This window comes from Metopolophium dirhodum, chromosome 8 (genome assembly GCF_019925205.1).
Source record: "Metopolophium dirhodum isolate CAU chromosome 8, ASM1992520v1, whole genome shotgun sequence".
In the NCBI taxonomy this organism is placed as follows: Eukaryota; Metazoa; Arthropoda; class Insecta; order Hemiptera; family Aphididae; genus Metopolophium; species Metopolophium dirhodum.
This window is the reverse complement of record NC_083567.1, coordinates 13,157,975-13,176,578: the sequence shown is the minus strand read 5'-3', so window position 1 is coordinate 13,176,578 and position 18,604 is coordinate 13,157,975. Positions and strand designations below refer to the sequence as shown.

General features: G+C 26.9%; 3 protein-coding genes across 5 annotated transcripts; 2 read left to right on the top strand and 1 right to left on the bottom strand.

Annotated features, from left to right (window-relative positions):
* The first annotated feature begins 566 nt into the window (after positions 1 to 566).
* LOC132950168 (arrestin domain-containing protein 3-like) lies at positions 567 to 5,991 on the top strand. The gene is made up of 6 exons (XM_061021432.1): positions 567 to 858; positions 917 to 1,099; positions 1,469 to 1,677; positions 2,816 to 2,998; positions 3,080 to 3,271; positions 3,331 to 5,991. The coding sequence occupies exons 1-6, from the start codon at positions 744 to 746 to the stop codon at positions 3,733 to 3,735; spliced, it is 1,287 nt and encodes a 428-aa protein (XP_060877415.1). The 5' UTR covers positions 567 to 743; the 3' UTR covers positions 3,736 to 5,991.
* Positions 5,992 to 6,123: 132 nt separating this feature from the next.
* LOC132950171 (arrestin domain-containing protein 3-like) lies at positions 6,124 to 11,497 on the top strand. The gene is made up of 7 exons (XM_061021434.1): positions 6,124 to 6,148; positions 7,645 to 7,788; positions 7,874 to 8,026; positions 8,568 to 8,776; positions 10,233 to 10,415; positions 10,479 to 10,670; positions 10,742 to 11,497. The coding sequence occupies exons 1-7, from the start codon at positions 6,139 to 6,141 to the stop codon at positions 11,108 to 11,110; spliced, it is 1,260 nt and encodes a 419-aa protein (XP_060877417.1). The 5' UTR covers positions 6,124 to 6,138; the 3' UTR covers positions 11,111 to 11,497.
* A 117-nt stretch (positions 11,498 to 11,614) lies between these two features.
* On the bottom strand, positions 11,615 to 18,596 carry LOC132950173 (E3 ubiquitin-protein ligase RNF126-like). 3 transcript variants are annotated; one of them, XM_061021440.1, is made up of 10 exons: positions 18,483 to 18,596; positions 18,192 to 18,247; positions 17,826 to 18,045; positions 17,631 to 17,741; positions 16,464 to 16,570; positions 15,265 to 15,360; positions 15,035 to 15,198; positions 14,792 to 14,907; positions 13,681 to 13,796; positions 11,615 to 13,181 (listed from the first exon to the last, which is right to left on the bottom strand). In XM_061021440.1, exons 3-10 carry the CDS (start codon positions 17,913 to 17,915, stop codon positions 12,881 to 12,883), a joined length of 1,101 nt encoding a protein of 366 aa, XP_060877423.1. In that variant the 5' UTR covers positions 17,916 to 18,045; positions 18,192 to 18,247; positions 18,483 to 18,596; the 3' UTR covers positions 11,615 to 12,880. The 3 variants fall into 3 exon arrangements, with proteins under 3 accessions (XP_060877423.1, XP_060877421.1, XP_060877422.1); XM_061021438.1 differs by having other exon boundaries at positions 15,035 to 15,201; positions 18,483 to 18,588; XM_061021439.1 differs by lacking the exon at positions 18,483 to 18,596 and adding an exon at positions 18,323 to 18,468 and having other exon boundaries at positions 15,035 to 15,201.
* Positions 18,597 to 18,604: the final 8 nt, after the last annotated feature.

Genomic DNA, 18,604 nt, shown 5'->3' with positions numbered 1-18,604 from the left:
GTGGATTCACTAACACATATTAGAGTGAAAAAAACAATGACAATATTAAATGTTAGGGTTGCATGTATTTAAAATATTTCAACTATTTTTATTACTATTATTATACAACTATTTAACTATTTGATGAATAAACTGATATTATGGTATTGTAAATACTGCATGATAATTTACAATGAATATTAGGAAATCTACAAGCTACAACAAAAGGTAATGAATTCATAAAATATTTTTTTAATTTCTGACTAGGTTAAAATGCAGTAGTGTCATAATAATATTGTGTTCATATATTAGTGTCAATTTAGTGTGCATGTAATATTTAATGATTATTAATTATAATTTTTCAAAACTACAAATTTAACAAATTTTTTTTGTTTTTAACCATTCTATAGTACATAATTATATTAGTTACTATTTAGAAATAATAGTTTAAGCTAAATGTTATACTAAATATTTCATCCTTTGTAAATTAATAAAAAAAAATTGTCTTATCTAAAGCTTTATGTGAAGTGCATAACAAATAAGATAATATATATATTTTTTTTGGAATTAGTCATACTTGCTTAAGAATTAGTTATCCAAACATTATATTATTATATAAATTAATAAACATTATAGCCTATTATTTCTTCAACTGTCAACAACTATTCAGTATAAGAGCATACCAAAATTAGTAATGATAAGTATATTTATTAGTTCATTTTAATACAATGTTTAAAAATTCACATAGTTTTAGCTAAAACAATATGGGTATTGACAATTTACAAATTATATTTGATAATCCAACAGCAGTTTTCATCCCTGGTGAAATAATTACTGGCAGAGTTCTAATTATTGTTAGCAATTCTGTTAAAATAAAAAGTGGGTAATTTAAATCTGGTAATTAGGTGTATAAAATAAATGTTTTATTATGTTTCAGAAGTAAAATTAAAATTTAGAGGAGAAGGTAATGTGTTGTGGAGAGAACATAATCTTATGACCCGAAGAAATAGTAAGAATGGAAGTAGAAGGCATAGCCTTACACATAATAAGACTAAAACTGAAAGATATACCGCAAAAGAAGAATATTTTAATCACAAAATAATATTGGTGGGTGGGGAAGGTGAGTTATTCATTTAATCCATTATGTTATGTATTTATATGGTCTGATATCTTGTTTGAAAAATTCATCTCAATGTGGCAATAAAATGTTAATACACATCAAACATGGTATTCTTCAGTATTTTTGTATATTTTTAAATCTATGTTTTTCTCATATTATAGAAATTATAATTATATACAATTTTTTTTAAATAAGTTTGATAATAAAAGATACCTTTAGTAAAATATTGTATACATTGCTATTTCTTGCATTTTATTCGGATCTTAGCATTTATAAATGTTATAAATAAAATAACACTAAGTAGATAATTAAACAAAACACTAAATTTAGGATTTTTCCAATTAAAAAAAAATATTTTTGTATTTTTAGGAAAATTACTTTTAAAAGAAGGGGATCATGTTTATCCATTTAGTGTTTCCTTACCTGATAACTTACCGTCAACATTTGAAGAAGAGTACGGACGCGTACAATATACAGCTAAAGTAGTAATTAATATACCTTGGGATATTAAGAAAGGTAAAGAAATTGCATTTGAAGTTATTTCCACCTTACATTTGAATGATGAACCATCCTTAGCAGTAAGTATTAGTTAAAACATGTTTATTATTATATCTTCAAAGATTTAATGCAATAGCTGTAATATTGGAACAAGTTTAGTTTAACCATGCCCACGAGAAACTAAAAACCAACTACTGGAACTTACTTTTTTACCGACTTAAAAACTATGGTGCAATGTGAAAAAGTAGCTTGGACTCGAGATTTTGGTTTGAAATAAAGAGATAATGATAATATGGGGGTAATTGGATCACTTACCTATGGGTGGATTCCATGATTGATAAATTATAAATTAAAAATGGCTATTGGGGATTGGCATTGGCTGTACACCTTTACCCACATATAAATATCAATATCTAACTTTAAAACAGGATCAAAGAGAACATTTCTAATTGCCCTAAGCACCATGAAATCTTCAAGTTCCAAAATATTTTTAATTTCTTGAAGGGCGTGTGTGTTAAACTAAACTTTAGCCAAATTATGAGAATATCAATATGGAGCTTGGTATATTTTTGTTGATTTTACCTCAGTCCACAAAAGCTGTCATCGGTGTATCTCATATTGTGTACAAATCCAACCAAGATGTGCAATCCGCCAGCGCTTAATGTATATCGCGTTAATAACTCCATGACTTCTTGAACAAATTGGTTTAGATTTCCTCCGCATAAGAAAATTAATAACAAATGTAACAACAAAGATTTGTTACATGATCAAGTCAATAGTTCTGTATGGAATGTTTTTTAAAAGTCAAATTTTACATGTTATTGAATGTATTTATATATTTAATATTTAATGTGTAAATAAAATATACATAGTTATTCATAAATATGAGAATACCATACATAACATGTATTTGTACTTGTACATTTGAATACTTGTAAATAAAACGTGGTAGAATAATTCCTTATAATTTATATTTTATACCTTCAATTTATACACACCATATACATATTGTCATTGAGTATATAATATACTCACTATGATGTACAAATATTAAATATATACCAAACAACTAACAAAAGTACATAAAAATATATGAAATACTATATAGCAATACTAATTTCAATGCCATAATGCCGCATTAAATAAAATGTCATAAATAACAATTTAGTTTGATTAGACATTTTTTTTTAAATACAACTATTAAAATTATACTTTTAGGAACCTAAAATACTAGAAAGAGAGAAATTTTACTGTTGCTGTTGTTGCAAGTCTGGACCGATGACAATGATTGTCTATGTTCCTTATACTGGTTTTGTTCCAGGACAATCTATACCAGTTACAGTTGAACTGGATAACAACAGCAATGTGGATGTAGATTCTATTATAATAATACTGGAAAGAGTAATAATTTTCTCATAATATATTAGGTAAGGTAATAAATATTAATTTTTGATTTTAAGAATATTGTGTTCTATTATATAGGTACTAAAATTTAAAGCACGGTTCCCGAGTAGCAAAATAAAATGTAAAGCATTAAAGATTGTTAATGTATGTATAGATGGTGTTGAAAAACACACTTCGAAAACTCGCGTGGAACAAATTCAAATTCCAAGTAGTTTGATAATACCAAATTTAAAACATTGTGGAATTATAACTGATACATATTCTCTACATGTAATTACATCACGTATTATTTTATGGGAATAATTTAATTAATTTTTTTTTTTTTGTAGGTCGAGGCTTGTATCAATGGTGGATACATAAATGAAGTAATTTCTGTTAATATAATATTGGGTGATATGCCATTGACAATAGCTACTGATGCTCGTCAATTTGATTATTCTTTTCAACCATCGAACCAAAGTTATTTTTCAAGCGAACATCCGACAAATCCTCTTCCACCTGTAGATGTTAATGAGACAATTTCTGTTCCTGGATATGCTCATCTAGTAGTTCCAAGTAACCAATTTTATTCTGCGCCACACAATAATCTAGAAAACGGGACGATTCTCGGACAAAATAGTTCACTACATATCAAATTTTCGGCATACCCAGATCCACCACCACCATACCAATTTTCAGATCCAGAAATAGCAACTGATATACAAGTACCATCTATTAGTACATTATCTGTTTAGTTATAACTTCCTTTTCCACTTCCACAGAAAATATTAAACCATTAGATTTATAGAACCAATTTACTCAACTACCAAATACCAATGTATGCTATTCAACTATCAGATTATCTGACTACCTGTTAAATTAAAATTAACTTTACTTTAACTAAATTGAAGCCAATTATACATGTATTTTACATAATAGTATTATACATGTATATATTACGCATATTAAATATATGATATTATGTACATGACTAAATAAACAATTTAATGAAATGTCAAGTCCTACATAGATACATGATACATAAGTTTAAATATTTAAGAAGAAGTCATTACCGCATGATATTTTGTCTCCGTCTTACACACGTATGACATAGCAAATTTTCGTTCACCAGTTTAAATAGTATGCTGTTAGTTTTGGTATTTGAGTGAATTGATCTATTATCAAACTTTTAGGTAAGAACATTATTTGTGTTCTCTCCATTGGTTATTTACGATATTTTAATGTTTAAGTGAGTTATGAGTATGTAGAATATTACCCTGTATTGTTACTTTTGATATTAGAGTGAATCTTCCCATTATCAAACTTTAAGTCAAGAACATTACCTATGTCCCCATGTTAACTATTTTATGATATTTAAATTTGTATATAAGTTATGTACATTATTACTATTTAAAAATGTTTATAAATTATATAACAATTAGAATATCGTAAAAATGCCAACGTAGGAACACAAATATTGGCGGAAATTGGGAGGGCTTGAGGGGGCTTAAGCCCCTTCTTTTTTAGTTTTGTAGAATAGAAGCTCACATTGATGTTAATAAAGTTAGCCCCCCCCCTGAAATTTTAATAGATTTCCGCCTATGGACACAGGTAATGTTCTTAGCTTAAAGTTTGATAATAGGTGAATTCACTCTAATATAAAAGCAACAGCACAGGGATAGTTCTACTAAACATAAATTTGTTATGTTGCACATGGGCCAGAAGATAAATCAAATGGTGCGCCAACATCCTCTTAAAAATAATTGTAAAAGAAAAAGGTGACACAAAGATAATATTGTGGTGTAAATTATAAATTAAAAATTTAATAACATATTAATAATTTACTACAAATTTACTATGAAGAACATAACTATTAATTGTGATGGCTGAGGATAGTATTTAATTCATATTATTTTATGAACATTGAATAAAATTATTGTAATAATCTACAATTCATTTTTTGATTTTATATAAATATATAGTTCCTTCATATCTTAAATTTTGTTAATGTAATATTTTAAATAGTAGATACTACAATAATAATATAATACACTGTTGTGATTCCTATATAATATTATATTAAAATTTTTTTTTATAATTAATTTTATAAATAATATATGTGATATAAATAATAATACTACCACAAAACTCTTCATTTGTTTTACTTTTTATCTATATTAACCATTATTGAAGTTGTTAATATTATATCTAGAATCTAGTGGTTATCTCACACTATTTGCATTTATATAACGTCATAAAATCAATATCTTAGTTTTAATATTAGCTTTTTATAATTGTACCTATATGTATATTTCATTATTATCAATTTTTATTGACATATCTATCCATAGACTATTTTTAAATGTATAATATGCTGAAAAATAGACAACAGTCATAAACCATAGGTACTCATACTATGTATTATATAGTGTTATGTAATGTGTAAATATTTGCTTACGTAAATATTTTAGATGAGATTCTTCCATAAAAAAAACCTATTCAAATATCAGTCAGCAAATCGCAAATGCCATAAAAAGAGTGTTCTGTATCTTATAAGTTATAGTTATATAAAAATTAAAAATAGGTATTTTGAATATTTCAAATCTGAGAGATTCCTATGAAATTGTTTGGGTAAATAATATGTAGCTATAGTTGTTGAGTAATGTTACAATATATTACATTACTATTAATACCACCATTGCAGTCTAGACTGCAAAGACTGTAATCAGTGTATGTCTGCCCTCCGATTGTAGTTACCTACTAACCTACTAAACACTTCTTGACATCATAGACATTTTTAAGAAAAATTAAAAATGAATTCACTTTAAATAAGACAAAAGCTGTTTGTATTAATTGTTGTGATATAAATCAAAATATAAAATTATGATATTAGAAATGGGTTGCTATTTAAAACGACATTTGTATCTATAACTGTTTAAATATGTTTTAGAAATCAATTAGCTGTATTCGTACTTATATTATGATGAATCTTCAATAACTAACTTATGACTCTTTTGATACTGCCTATTTAAAAAAATGTATACTTTGTTTTTATATATTTATTTAATTATCTTTAAATTGGCATTCAAATGTCACAGCCAGAGATGAAATGTAGAGAGTGCTAATATCATGTAACTACTATAAAGCCTTTTTTCAGGATGTTAAAAGGTAACGTATAAACGAGTCACAGATTTTTTTTAATTGAATAGGCCTGAATTGAAGTAAAAAGTAGGTCCAAAACTCAAGAGTTTTTAACATTTAACATTATCCAGAGGACAACACAATTCAGGAGATGATTCACAATATCTACCAAAAATATTTAGTAGATGGTCACTATGGTCACCAGTAACCACATCAAAATTTCATGATGATTATAGACCACTAAATTTAAAGTTTTTTTTGTATATATTATACTGTTTGAACCCAAATTAAAATATATTGGAACTTAGAGTTAAACAGACAACATTTATAGAAATAACAAAAAAAAATAGTAAGAAAATTAAATTGAAATAATACAATAATTGTAATATTTACAACACTTAAAATAGTAATAATAATAAATAACAGTAAATCAAATGAGAAATGATGGGACCTCATTGGCCAAACAACATCCTATGTCTGTCAACTTTACGTTACTCGTTACATTAAATATTTTCATTTAAATTACATTCACGTTACTCTACATTATATTTTATCACATTTCGTTACTTTTTCATTCAAAAAAGTATGGTGTTAAAAATAATGTTACTTTAAAAAAAAATTAGTTACAAAATCAGTCCATAATGATTAAGAAGCGGTAGGTAAACTATTATATAAATTGTATAGCTGTATAGGTACAACATTGATGATTTAGCTATATTGTTATATGTTAATAAAAAAAATCTATAAATATTAATTCCTGGAATCAGTTATAATATTGTTGATTATTATCTAAAACTTTTGGAATCGTAAATAAATTTAATTGATTTTTAATTTTGCTCAGTCACCCTAGCTCCTAGTTTTTATCATTTATTCTACATTCATAACTTATTGTGGAAAATAACACGTTAGTTCATAGAGATATATTTTTAAAATGTAATTAATAATTTTGCTACAATTGCAATAATTTAAATAAAATAGAATGAAATTATTACAGCATTACTGCAAAAAAAATTTCATTACAGTAATTTGTAATTTGTGTTACATTACTACCCAACACTGAGTATTACTGTATTAGTGATCGGATCCTAGACTACTGTCCCATACTCCAAAACAGAACAAACGGTTGAGAGAGATTTAATATAGGCAGACAACTTAAAACCTATTCAAATACTCTAGACAAAGCCTAACAAGTAAGTGCTTTATAGCACTCTAATAGCTGATTAGATAAAGTCTTGCCAGTCTTGGATGGATGATTCATATTTCCAATTAACAATTCATTATTTGTACAGTCAAACGTGGTACACTCACTTCTTTTACTCAAAATCGTTGATACCTCAAATTTTTTCCCGGTCTCTAGAATTTCCCACAGTTGTATTATCATTGGATAACTCAAATTCTTGAACAACTCAAAGTTTCTGACCAGTCCCTTTAATTTTGAGCTAATCACGTTCGACTGTATTGTAATTTAGATCTCAGTCTATTGAATTGTCATCAGTCTGATCTTCAACAGTTGACTTTTACAGAATATATCAAATATCTGTTTGAAATTATAATGGGTGTGCAAAATGTACAGATAATTTTTGATGATCCAACAGCAGTATTTACACCTGGTCAAACCATTACTGGACGAGTTTTAATTGTGATTAGTAATTCAGTAAAAATCAAAAGTAAGTGATTTATTAGGCAGCTTGTGGTAGATTAGTACATTGTATATGTTATGTGTATAGCGACTATTACTGGATGTTTTTATAGATATAAAATTAAAATTCCAAGGAGAAGCTAATGTCAGATGGACTGAAACCAAATCTCGGACTCATAATAATAATCGAAGAGAAAACCATTCAGTTAGTTATTCTGCAAGAGAAGAATATTTTAAAAATAAATTTTTTCTGGAAGGTGCAAAAGGTGAGAATGTAGAAATGATTTGTTTAATTATTATTTTTATAATAAATTATTGTAGTACCTATACCAGGGGCGGTGAACCATTTATTCACTTTGATATCAATATCACTAAAACTATTATTATATTGTAAGTAATTCTTATACCTTGCCCAGGTGGGATTTTATCCTGTGGGTGCGCTTGGATCCAAAACTCTGTAATTAGTGTTAAAAAATAATGCCAGCAATGTGTTCACACTACAAATAATTTTTATTTTTTTGTCTCATCAGGGAGTTATGTTGTTGAGATTAGTTACAAAATGTACAAACAAAGTATTTAAGGAAGTTTTTATATCATCTTTAGAAGTGTTCCAAGTTTTCAAAATGCTATAATTAGTAACTATACAATTTATAAAATGAAACAAAAATGTTTTTGCATGTCTTCATCCTAATGCATAATCCGCATGTCATAGGTTTACTCTTGGCCTACACTTACTTAAGCAGTTCACCATTGATAATGCAATTTGATATGTTATTTATTTGTTTATACTTAATTATTATTTTTAAGGTGAATCACAATTAGAAGTTGGTGAATATGTCTATCCATTTAATTTTTCTTTACCAGACGAGTTACCATCAACATTTAAAGGTGTTCATGGAAAAGTATTTTATGTAGCAAAAGTCAAAATTAATATACCTTGGAGAACAAATGTAGAGGAAAAAATAATGTTTGAAGTTATTTCTCTTATACATTTAAATAATGAACCATCATTAGCTGTAAGTATAATATTTTTATTCAGAAATTATACCTAATAAATAATAAATAAATAAATCCCTAACAATATATGTCTGTCATCTGTAATTACCGGAGTCCACTTGTAATGAATGATGTAATTTGTATTTGACGATCAAGTACCTAAATATGAAACTGCTATCTCCCAAAATGAGGTCTACCACCGTTTGATGTACTACCTAATTATAAATATGGAATAGTATGATATGGTCTATTATGGCTGGGATATCCTCATCATTAATATTAACTCTTTCACTGCTTCATACGTACTATTACGTTCCTATATATTATAATATTAGCATTTTTTATTTACCCATAAGCACACAATTTTAGGAAAGCCTGGCACCTATTTTAAACTGAAATCATTAGGTCAATTTAGATCCCAAAATTAAATTTAAAAAATGAATGCTTAATATTAAAAACAAAAATATTTTATTTTATATAAGCGAGTATGTCCGCAGTTTAATCGATAAATTATATTACAGTGCCCGAGTGTGTCCGCCATCTTATCAACAAATTATAATGAATAACCCGAGTGCATCCTTGGTCCACAGCTGCTATAGGTACCTACTTATTTAAGATAAACTAATCGAATAAAAACTTTTAAGATACCTACATGTTTGACGATCGAATATGGTGGTTCAAATGTACAACTATAATACTATCATTTGTACATTTATGACTGTAAAACATTGGAAACGGTAGGGAAATTACCTAGTTATATATACATTTTTAATGGAAATATTAATAAAAAATTCAAATTGACACCAAAAATAGCAAACTAAACGGCCACACAAACAACAAGAAACCCAAAAAGAAGTATGTGCAAGAAAATTACATACATCAAAGACAATATAAACGGCATTTAAACACCACCCTATATAGATATGATAATAACAAACATTTTTTAAATTGTACGCTCACCCAATCTTAACAGTGTAAGCAAAAATAAATTAATAATAAAAATAAAAATAAATAATAATAATCATAAAAATAAATAATAATAATAATAAAAAAAAGTAATATTTTTGGGGTGTAAGCCAGTTCACCTCCTCGTTGTACACCCTGGTAATTCTAAATGAACTAGGACGCATTCGGGCTATGTATAAAATATGACCTTTTTTCTTGGGACGCACTCAGATGATACATTTTTCTGGACGCACTAGGAACATTAAAAAATGGTAATTTCGGGAAACTCCCGAAAAATTGGGCAAATATCTTGGGTCACCTTCACATAAAGGTTCTCAACTGCTGATCTATAACAATTATTAATAATAATTATATAAATGTTTTATTTTTTTAACCAATAAAATCATGCTATTTTCACAATTAAATTTCATGTAAAAACACAAAATTTAAAAAAGTTTGTATTATGGTCTGCGTGTTCTACTTTTATTATTATTACCGTAGACCCTAGTTAATTTGTATTTTTTTTTTTAGAAACCCAAGACAGCATCAAAAGAAAAGTATTACTGTTGCTGTTTGTGTAAATCTGGCCCGATGACATTGGTTGCCCATATTCCTGTTAGTGGTTTTATACCTGGACAATCTATACCGGTTACAGTTGAATTGGATAACAACAGCAATGTAGATGTGGATACTATTAAAATAAAGCTGGATAGAGTACTAATTGTCTCATATCTTATTTATTATATATAGAGATTTTAAGAATTTGTTGTTTTATAGACTTTGGAATATAGATCACAGCTCCCTAGTAGTAAAATAAACTATGAACACAATGAGATTGTTAATGTATATATAGATGGTGTAGAAAAACACAATTCGAAAACACGTGTGGAACAACTTCAAATTCCGAATGGTTTGACTGTACCCAATTTAAAACATTGCGAAATTATAACTGATAAATATTTTCTAAATGTAATTACATTATGCTGAATAATTATTGTTTTACGAAAATAATTGAATTAATATATTTTTTATTATTGTAGGTTGAGGCTCATGTTAAAGGTGCACATTTAAATGAAATAGCTTCTATTAAAATAAAATTGGGTAGCATACCATTGACAATAGCTAGCAATGATCGTCAATTTGATTATTCTTTTCAACAATCAAATCCTTTACCGTCTGTGGGTGTTAATGAGCCAATTTCGGTTCCTGGATATGCTCAACTAGTAGTTCCAAGCAACCAATTATATACTGTGCCTCAGAATACATCTTTTCACAATCCAGAAAATGGAATGATTTTTGTACAAAACATTCAACTTTCTGAATTCCCAAATCCACCACCACCATACCAATTTTCAGAGGATCCAGAAATAACGTCTGCAATTCCAATGACTTCTATAGAAAAATTTTAGATGGCGACCTAGAACTAACTCACTAAAAATGGTGGTAGTCATGTTCAATGGCCCCACTATCCACTTGTGATAAGCATTGACAAAGACCTTAAGGTCATTTCAATAAACAAATAAAAAAAAAAAAAAATAATAATATTAATTTTGAACAATGTTTTTGATATAATTAACATTTATATTATAATCAATCATATCAATTTGATGATTAAATTATATATATATCTCAAATAATAAAACTTTCATCAATAAACTTGTAAACTCCCGTTAACTGGGGGAGATAGCATTATGGGTCTACGCAGTCGGGTAGTTCAGTGGTAGAGCAATCGCCCGGCAAGTGAGAGACACCTCTAATAGTAATATAATTTTAATATTTTAGAACTTGTATTTCTCTAATTGTAAAGGTACTATGATGTGAATTTGAATCATTGCACTGGCTGATGAAAGTTCCCTTCATAGTAATGTGATTAGGATTTTAACAATATAATATACACATTATTATATGCAGTATGTTTGTAAAAATAATTAATATTTATTTAATTAATAATAATAAATAATAAATATAAATTATGGTAATTTTAATTTACTGTGCATCATCCAGAGTTTCCAATTTATTATTTGTTATAGTTTACATTATCAACGTATAGTTAGAACTTTAAATCATGATGATTTTAATAGATTTACTACTAAATGGATGATCTAGTTAAGGTTATTAAATTCTCAAACATATTTTTAACTAGTTCATAATATAATACACATTGGCTTAATTAAATTTATAACTCCAACAATATTGATTAGTTATGTAATATTTTTATTTACAACTTTTATTTTCTATTTATGTCTAAGCGAAAGAATTCAAATACATTTTAGGATATCATAAAATGGCTTATGAAAATAAGAAACAATAATTTAACCAAATATGACTATACACATATGCTTTCCACTAATAAATATAAATAATCAATCATGTAATATAATTTTAAAAAAAACCATTGTGGTTTTAATAAAAAATTATAAATAGAAAAATTATAAATGTGAAGTTAAAAAAATTAACATTCAACAAATTACAGCATTATGTTGTTTCTAATACATATATATATATATATTATCTTGTTTAATACATATAAAACACAAAAATTATAATATTAAATTATACTAAATCTACATTGGATGATATTTTGTACACATTTTATTTCATTTTTCTAATATTTAGCCCATTATAGTGTTTATAGTATTAAAAGCATAAAGTATAAATTAAATTATTTATTAAAATTACGAATTCAGTTTCATAATATTGAATAATATATTATATAATATATAGTGTAGATAAATAAACATAATTCAAATTATGTTTTATAATGAAAAAAAAAAAAAGACATAACAATTTCAACAAACAATAGGTAAAATTGAAATTTACCAGTTAGGTAGAAAACAAGCATTATAATGTCTACTAATAAATAAATTAAAAGTATTTGATAAGTTACTAATTACAATTGAGACTCGGGTGATTTAAACCAGTGTAATTGAAATACATATAAATTCACATACAAAAGAATTCATATATATACAAAATACCTTTTGAAATAACTAACTGTCAATTACTAGTATAATAATGCATAGTCATCAATTATTGTAATTATGTTATAAACATTCATAAATGGTTCAAATAAAAATGTATGGTTAATTGTTATTAATTGAATGTATTTCTTTCATCTTCATGTATTATACAGTAAACTCATATTGTACTAAAATCATACTTGCATTTACTAGAAAAGACTAGGAATTATTTGTATTATTCACCGCAGGTAAATTTTGATCATGATCAGTTTCCATAGGTTCAACATCAGCAGATGAAGATGACAACCGTTGGTCGCGTAAGTTTCTAGCTGTGACGGATGAATAAGTGGACATACCTGATGCTGCGGCTGGAGTCTGTGTAGCTGATGACGATGACACAATTGGCAGTGGCAAACTAATACCAAGTTGTGTAGGCCAGTCAGATGATGTAGATGCCATATCATAATCATTCATTCCCCATACTGGATCAGCAGTATTACGCGGGTTGTTACTACGAGCTCTATAATAATACAAATATAAAATAAATTAAATCAAATGTAGTAATATTAAATAGTTTTAAACAAATATTTTATTAATAAAATAGTAGAAATATTCAATAAAAATAATTATAGATACCAAATGTAATGTATCATTTAAAGATATGTTAAAATTTAAAATCTATAAGTATCAAATCCAATTCAACTATCATTAATCTGGCGTACGGCGCACGGGGTAAATAATTACCCCAGACATTTTAAAAATGTTGATAAAATATGTAATATGGTATGCGGATATTTGATCACCTCAATAGCCTCAAATATTACAATTATACAAAATATTATTAAAAAAAAAAAATGTTACTCTGTGTAATCTAAACTCTCTTTATATATCTATATATTTCCGCCTGGTAACTTTTTACCCCGTGCGCGTAAACGAGACATCTAAAACCGTGCGCCGTACGACGGGTTAAAAACTAACAAAAATAATATATGTATAAATATTAAATATATATATCAAACCTAATGAGTGCTGCTAAATTTGGTCCAACACCTAGACTGATTCCTAGTGGATCCGAATTAATTGAACTTAACCCATCATCTGCTAAGTATTTACGACAAATTGGACACGTACCATGCTACATAAAAATTAAAAATAATAATATCATACACCATATATATTAAAAGGTAAGTCTGATCACCTATTAGATACCCAGTTTTACTAGTAAATGTTAGGGATTTACTAATAACACTTAGTAAAATATGCAAATTCATTTGAATTTTGACTAAAAAACTTTGAATACATCAAAACGCTGACAATAAAAAAAATTAATGAAGTTTTTGAAAATAGACCCATCATCGTTGTATAACTTTTTTCTCTTGTTATTGTTACCATTATTTGCATAATTTGTTTTCAATATCTATTAAGTACTAGACTAATATCACCCAGCCCTGGGAAATTTACTATCGTAAATTAGTTCTGACTATGCAAGTTAGAATTTATTATCTGTAATAAATATTCTAATAATACCAATACAATAATTAGTATCTAGTACAGAGTTTTCCATAAGAATATTAGGTTATAATAATAATAAAAAATAAATAAATACATACCAGGTGATTCTTTTATCAAACAACACTCAATTTTTCAAAAAGTGTTAATTTTTTTGAAAATATTATTTTACATAATTTCAAGTTGCTTATAAAACAACGTTTATATTAAAAAATTATATTTTATAATATTTTTTATCCTTAATTTTTTTTTAAGTTTTTTACTTTTTTGAATGACAACATAGGGTTTTAATTTTATATTCCAAAGCAGAATATTTTTCTAAGTATTTCGATACATAAAAATCGAATTTGAGGTGAGTAGTTTATGAGTTATAAGTATTTAAAGTTTTGATGAGCGGAGTGGAGTGGGGTTATCCCGCAAAATGTTTTTTTAAAATTCATGGTGTAGGATTAGATCCCACGACTCGATAAATGTAATTTGGTAAACTTAAGTAATTAATTTAGGAACCGATATCTTATCAATTTAACCTTGATGCTCTATAGATGATTGCATGCGTTTTATGATTGAGGAAAAAAGTGACTGTGACAAATACAACTTAAAAATAAAAAAAGCAAAACTTACCAATTCTAACCAAGGTATAATACAATCTCTATGAAACATATGGTCGCAAGCTAGTTTCATTACTTTTTCATCAATTGTAAAATCTTCCCAACAAACAGAGCATTGGAGTTTCATATCTAAAAATTAAAATCCATATTTTATTCTAGGTAAATTTTTGTTCAATCAACAGCTTTATCGTGTCAATCAAAGATACTTATAAACTAAAATCTATATTATAATACATAATTCCATAAGTATTTTTACCCAAATGTTCTTGACAAATAAGTGCTGTAGGTATTTCTTGTATTTTCTCTTTTGTTAATGGTGGAGGTCCAGCTCCATCAATCTGATTTAATAACTGTGACACAATTGAATCTAATCCATCTCTTCCCCAAACGTAGTCACCAGGATTACCGAGTAAAAATCTACTGCTGAAATTTTAATTTACAAGAGGTATAGTTTTGATACATAAAATTATAATATAATTTTCTTACACTGGACTTCCACCCGATCGAGCATAATCAGCAAAATTTACTATGACATCTTCTACTAAATTTTCAATTGTCCCACCTGAACTACGCCTTGGGCCTCTGAAATAATACATATTTTTTGGATTTATTTATGACCTCTAAAGAATAATTTAATAGGCAATATTGTTTGAATTTGTTATGCTTGTATACAAGTTTTGTTATTAAGTATACCATTTGTTATAAGCTAAGTTCAAAACTCATAGCAATTGCATATTTTTTTTTTAAAACTTGAAATTATAGCAGAGTAAGCTATAAATTCAATTCAAACTAAAAGGAGTCCAGAAATAAAAATCTAGTGCTATATTTTTTTTTTGTTTTTTTCTTGTGCAGCCATCTTGCTGTTGCAGTTGCTTCACAGCTAAATTATTTCCATGTAATTTTATGAGATTTTCGTCAGATTTAATTATATTGGTGTTATTTCTAAATACAAACAGTCGACAGATGATCACATGTTACTTTTTTAAACTGATAAGCCTTACATGCAATAATCAGCTACATTGCTTAAATACTACATGAAAATGATCCATGTTATGTGTGTGACACATGGTATTCAAGATGGCAGAAGAAATAAGAGTACAAAATAAACCCGTCTAGTATTAAAAAACTTTTAACAATGTTCCAAGTTACATTGATCTTTAAGACCTAGATTCTCGCATAAATATGTTTGACTCCACAACCATTCATTACCCGTCAGGGTATATGGATTAAGGCAGCAAATTGTATTTGTTTTTTAGTATATTTTGCAACTTTTTATTGTATATATTTAGCATATTTTAAGGTTTTTTTAAAAAAATATTATAACGCGTAATATATAGTTGTTTTATAGTGCTATAAGTAGTCTTGAGCCCTGGTTAAAAGTATATTTAATAATAAATATAAAAGTCCTATAATCACATTTCAATATAAAAATATTTAGTAGTAAATTTATAAAATTATTGTTATTAAGTAATTTATTATATTATTAGATATTAGTAATACATAAGGTTAGGTTTTGCCGAAAATATTGTATTTGAAAATGTCATAGCATGTATAAAATATAGTAATGTACTTTGAAAGTTTCTTGTATCCACAAATAATATTTTTAAATTACAAAAAAATAACTAAAATTGTTATTGATTGTTTAAATATCTAATTTTAACTTAAAATATAATTTTTTTGTTTACCTTCCAGGTTGCAATGTCATTACATGAGGACCTCTTGTTGTAAATCTACGACGACGAATATTTGACCTCCGTCTTCCTGCAATATCATCTCCTAATATACCATTAACCTAAACATATGTTATATAATTAACATTAAAAATCTGTAATCGTGAATTAACGAAAATGATTTAACCCTTACTTATACATATTTTGTGTATGAAAATGTGAGATGACAGTATTAACATTAGATATACCATTTTAAATACAAATAAAACAACTTAATCACTCTTACCATTACATAATCTCAACATAATTATTAACATAATCCAAATTCCAAACATTAAAATATAATATTTTTAATTCATTACTCAAACTTTTAATTAAGAAATACCTCAAATGTCTGAAATAATTAAAACACAAGTATAATTATTTTTTAGTTTGAAGTACCTAGAGAAAACAAATGAGCATATGAAGTTAATATCCAATTCATAAACTGGGAACTAGTTTTTGAAATGATTAATATAATATAATACAAGCAATCTATCTGCGATTTCCAAAAGAATTGAATTATTAAAAATAAAATGTTATTATTGATGTTTAACAAATAGATTTTACATAATATGAAATTGTATAATTTAATATACTTAATACTTATTTAAATATTTGATTAATTCTTATCTAATTTATATCCTATTTCAAAATATAATTTATCAGGGAACAACAAGTTTCTGTTCAGAAGAGCATATTCCTTTCGAACAATTGACCAACAAAACTGCTAGGTTCAAAGTTGGACGGTTTTTGAGTTTGTCAGGTAAGTACAGAATAATATTATTTTTAAAGAATAATGGGGGAGAATATGCCTACAAACAGCTGCAGTCACCTATCATGAATCATTATGCATAGAACTGGTATATTTTATTTTGTGCCAGAGTAAAAGTATAAGTTGAAAATATAATTAAATGATCATACTTAAGTCAATAATAATAAAAATTGATAACAGTATCTACACCTAATTAAAATTTCAAGTTTACCCAAGTACTAAGTAGTAATGAGAATTTTACAATAACAAAGGCAATGAAAGATATTAGAATGACACGTAACTAAGTATACAACTATAATAATCTCTAATTAGTTATCACATATTTTACTCCAAAAATAGTATTAATAAAATGGAATAATCAAACATACCATAAAGTGTGCATTTGCGAATTCCATATCTTCGTCATCTGGTTCCTCGGGAGTTTGTTGCTCTTCAACTTTTTCAATAAAACCCAAATGGCACGTCGGGCATGTAAAATCCTTAAAGAAGATATTATAGCATTAGCAGGTATAAATCAAAAACTTTATAGTTAACACATGTAATGGAAAAACTTAAAAACATACATCAGCAACGCTCCCTATTTCGGCATCACAGCTGTGGCAAAAATAGCGATTATCTGCAATACTGTCAATAGGTCTTGATGCACTATCCATTGTAATTTAGGTAGGTATGCGGTATTACAATAAATAGCAGTTGCCCGTTTCTGGCAAACTAACGTGTAACTCTCGCGAGAGTACGACAATAATGACTAAACTTTGATCACCGAATAACGTATCAGCCACACTATAATTGAAATATATTTAAAAAACGAACTACTTTTAATAATATACTATTGTAAGAGTTTAGTCAAAAGTAGAAAATTATGTTAGATCCTAAACACTAGAATTCGTAATTTTATAGTTTGTAGTTTGTACTGATAAGAAAATTACTTTTTTTAAGCACTCGCAGTCTCGGAGTTTCGCGTCATCATGAAATCGATTGTTTCCTAAACATATTATACATGTATCTATTACATAAATATATAAATGATAAATCTATTTTGTGATTAAACATTTATTACCATACTGAACAAATTACGGGGTAAATAATTAAGCTTAAATATTTGACGAGGCGATTATCAAAAATAATTACCAAGGTGTAAATTAAATAATATTTATGAAACAAGATGTACAAATAGTTGTGAATTTTAAAATTTTTAATTAACCAATCAGGTTACTCACCGAATGTTGGGAAAAAAACATCGATGTTTGTATCACAAATTTGAAATTACTGCAATTACTACGATGGCGTTCGCCGGACGGTGGTGCGGCCACAAAATGTGTGGTCGACGGTCGTGATTTGC

Coding starts and splice junctions, on each gene's coding strand:
- LOC132950171 (XM_061021434.1), top strand. Junction 7,789..7,873: donor TAATTCAGTAAAAATCAAAA/GTAAGTGATTTA, acceptor ATGTTTTTATAG/ATATAAAATTAAAATTCCAA. Junction 8,777..10,232: donor ATAATGAACCATCATTAGCT/GTAAGTATAATA, acceptor TTTTTTTTTTAG/AAACCCAAGACAGCATCAAA.
- LOC132950173 (XM_061021438.1), bottom strand. CDS start 17,915: ATGGATAGTGCATCAAGACCTATTGACAGTATTGCAGATAATCGCTAT. Junction 13,797..14,791: donor TTATACCTTGGTTAGAATTG/GTAAGTTTTGCT, acceptor ATTTTTATGTAG/CATGGTACGTGTCCAATTTG. Junction 13,182..13,680: donor AATTTAGCAGCACTCATTAG/GTTTGATATATA, acceptor GTATTATTATAG/AGCTCGTAGTAACAACCCGC.
- LOC132950168 (XM_061021432.1), top strand. CDS start 744: ATGGGTATTGACAATTTACAAATTATATTTGATAATCCAACAGCAGTT. Junction 859..916: donor CAATTCTGTTAAAATAAAAA/GTGGGTAATTTA, acceptor ATTATGTTTCAG/AAGTAAAATTAAAATTTAGA. Junction 2,999..3,079: donor TTATAATAATACTGGAAAGA/GTAATAATTTTC, acceptor TCTATTATATAG/GTACTAAAATTTAAAGCACG.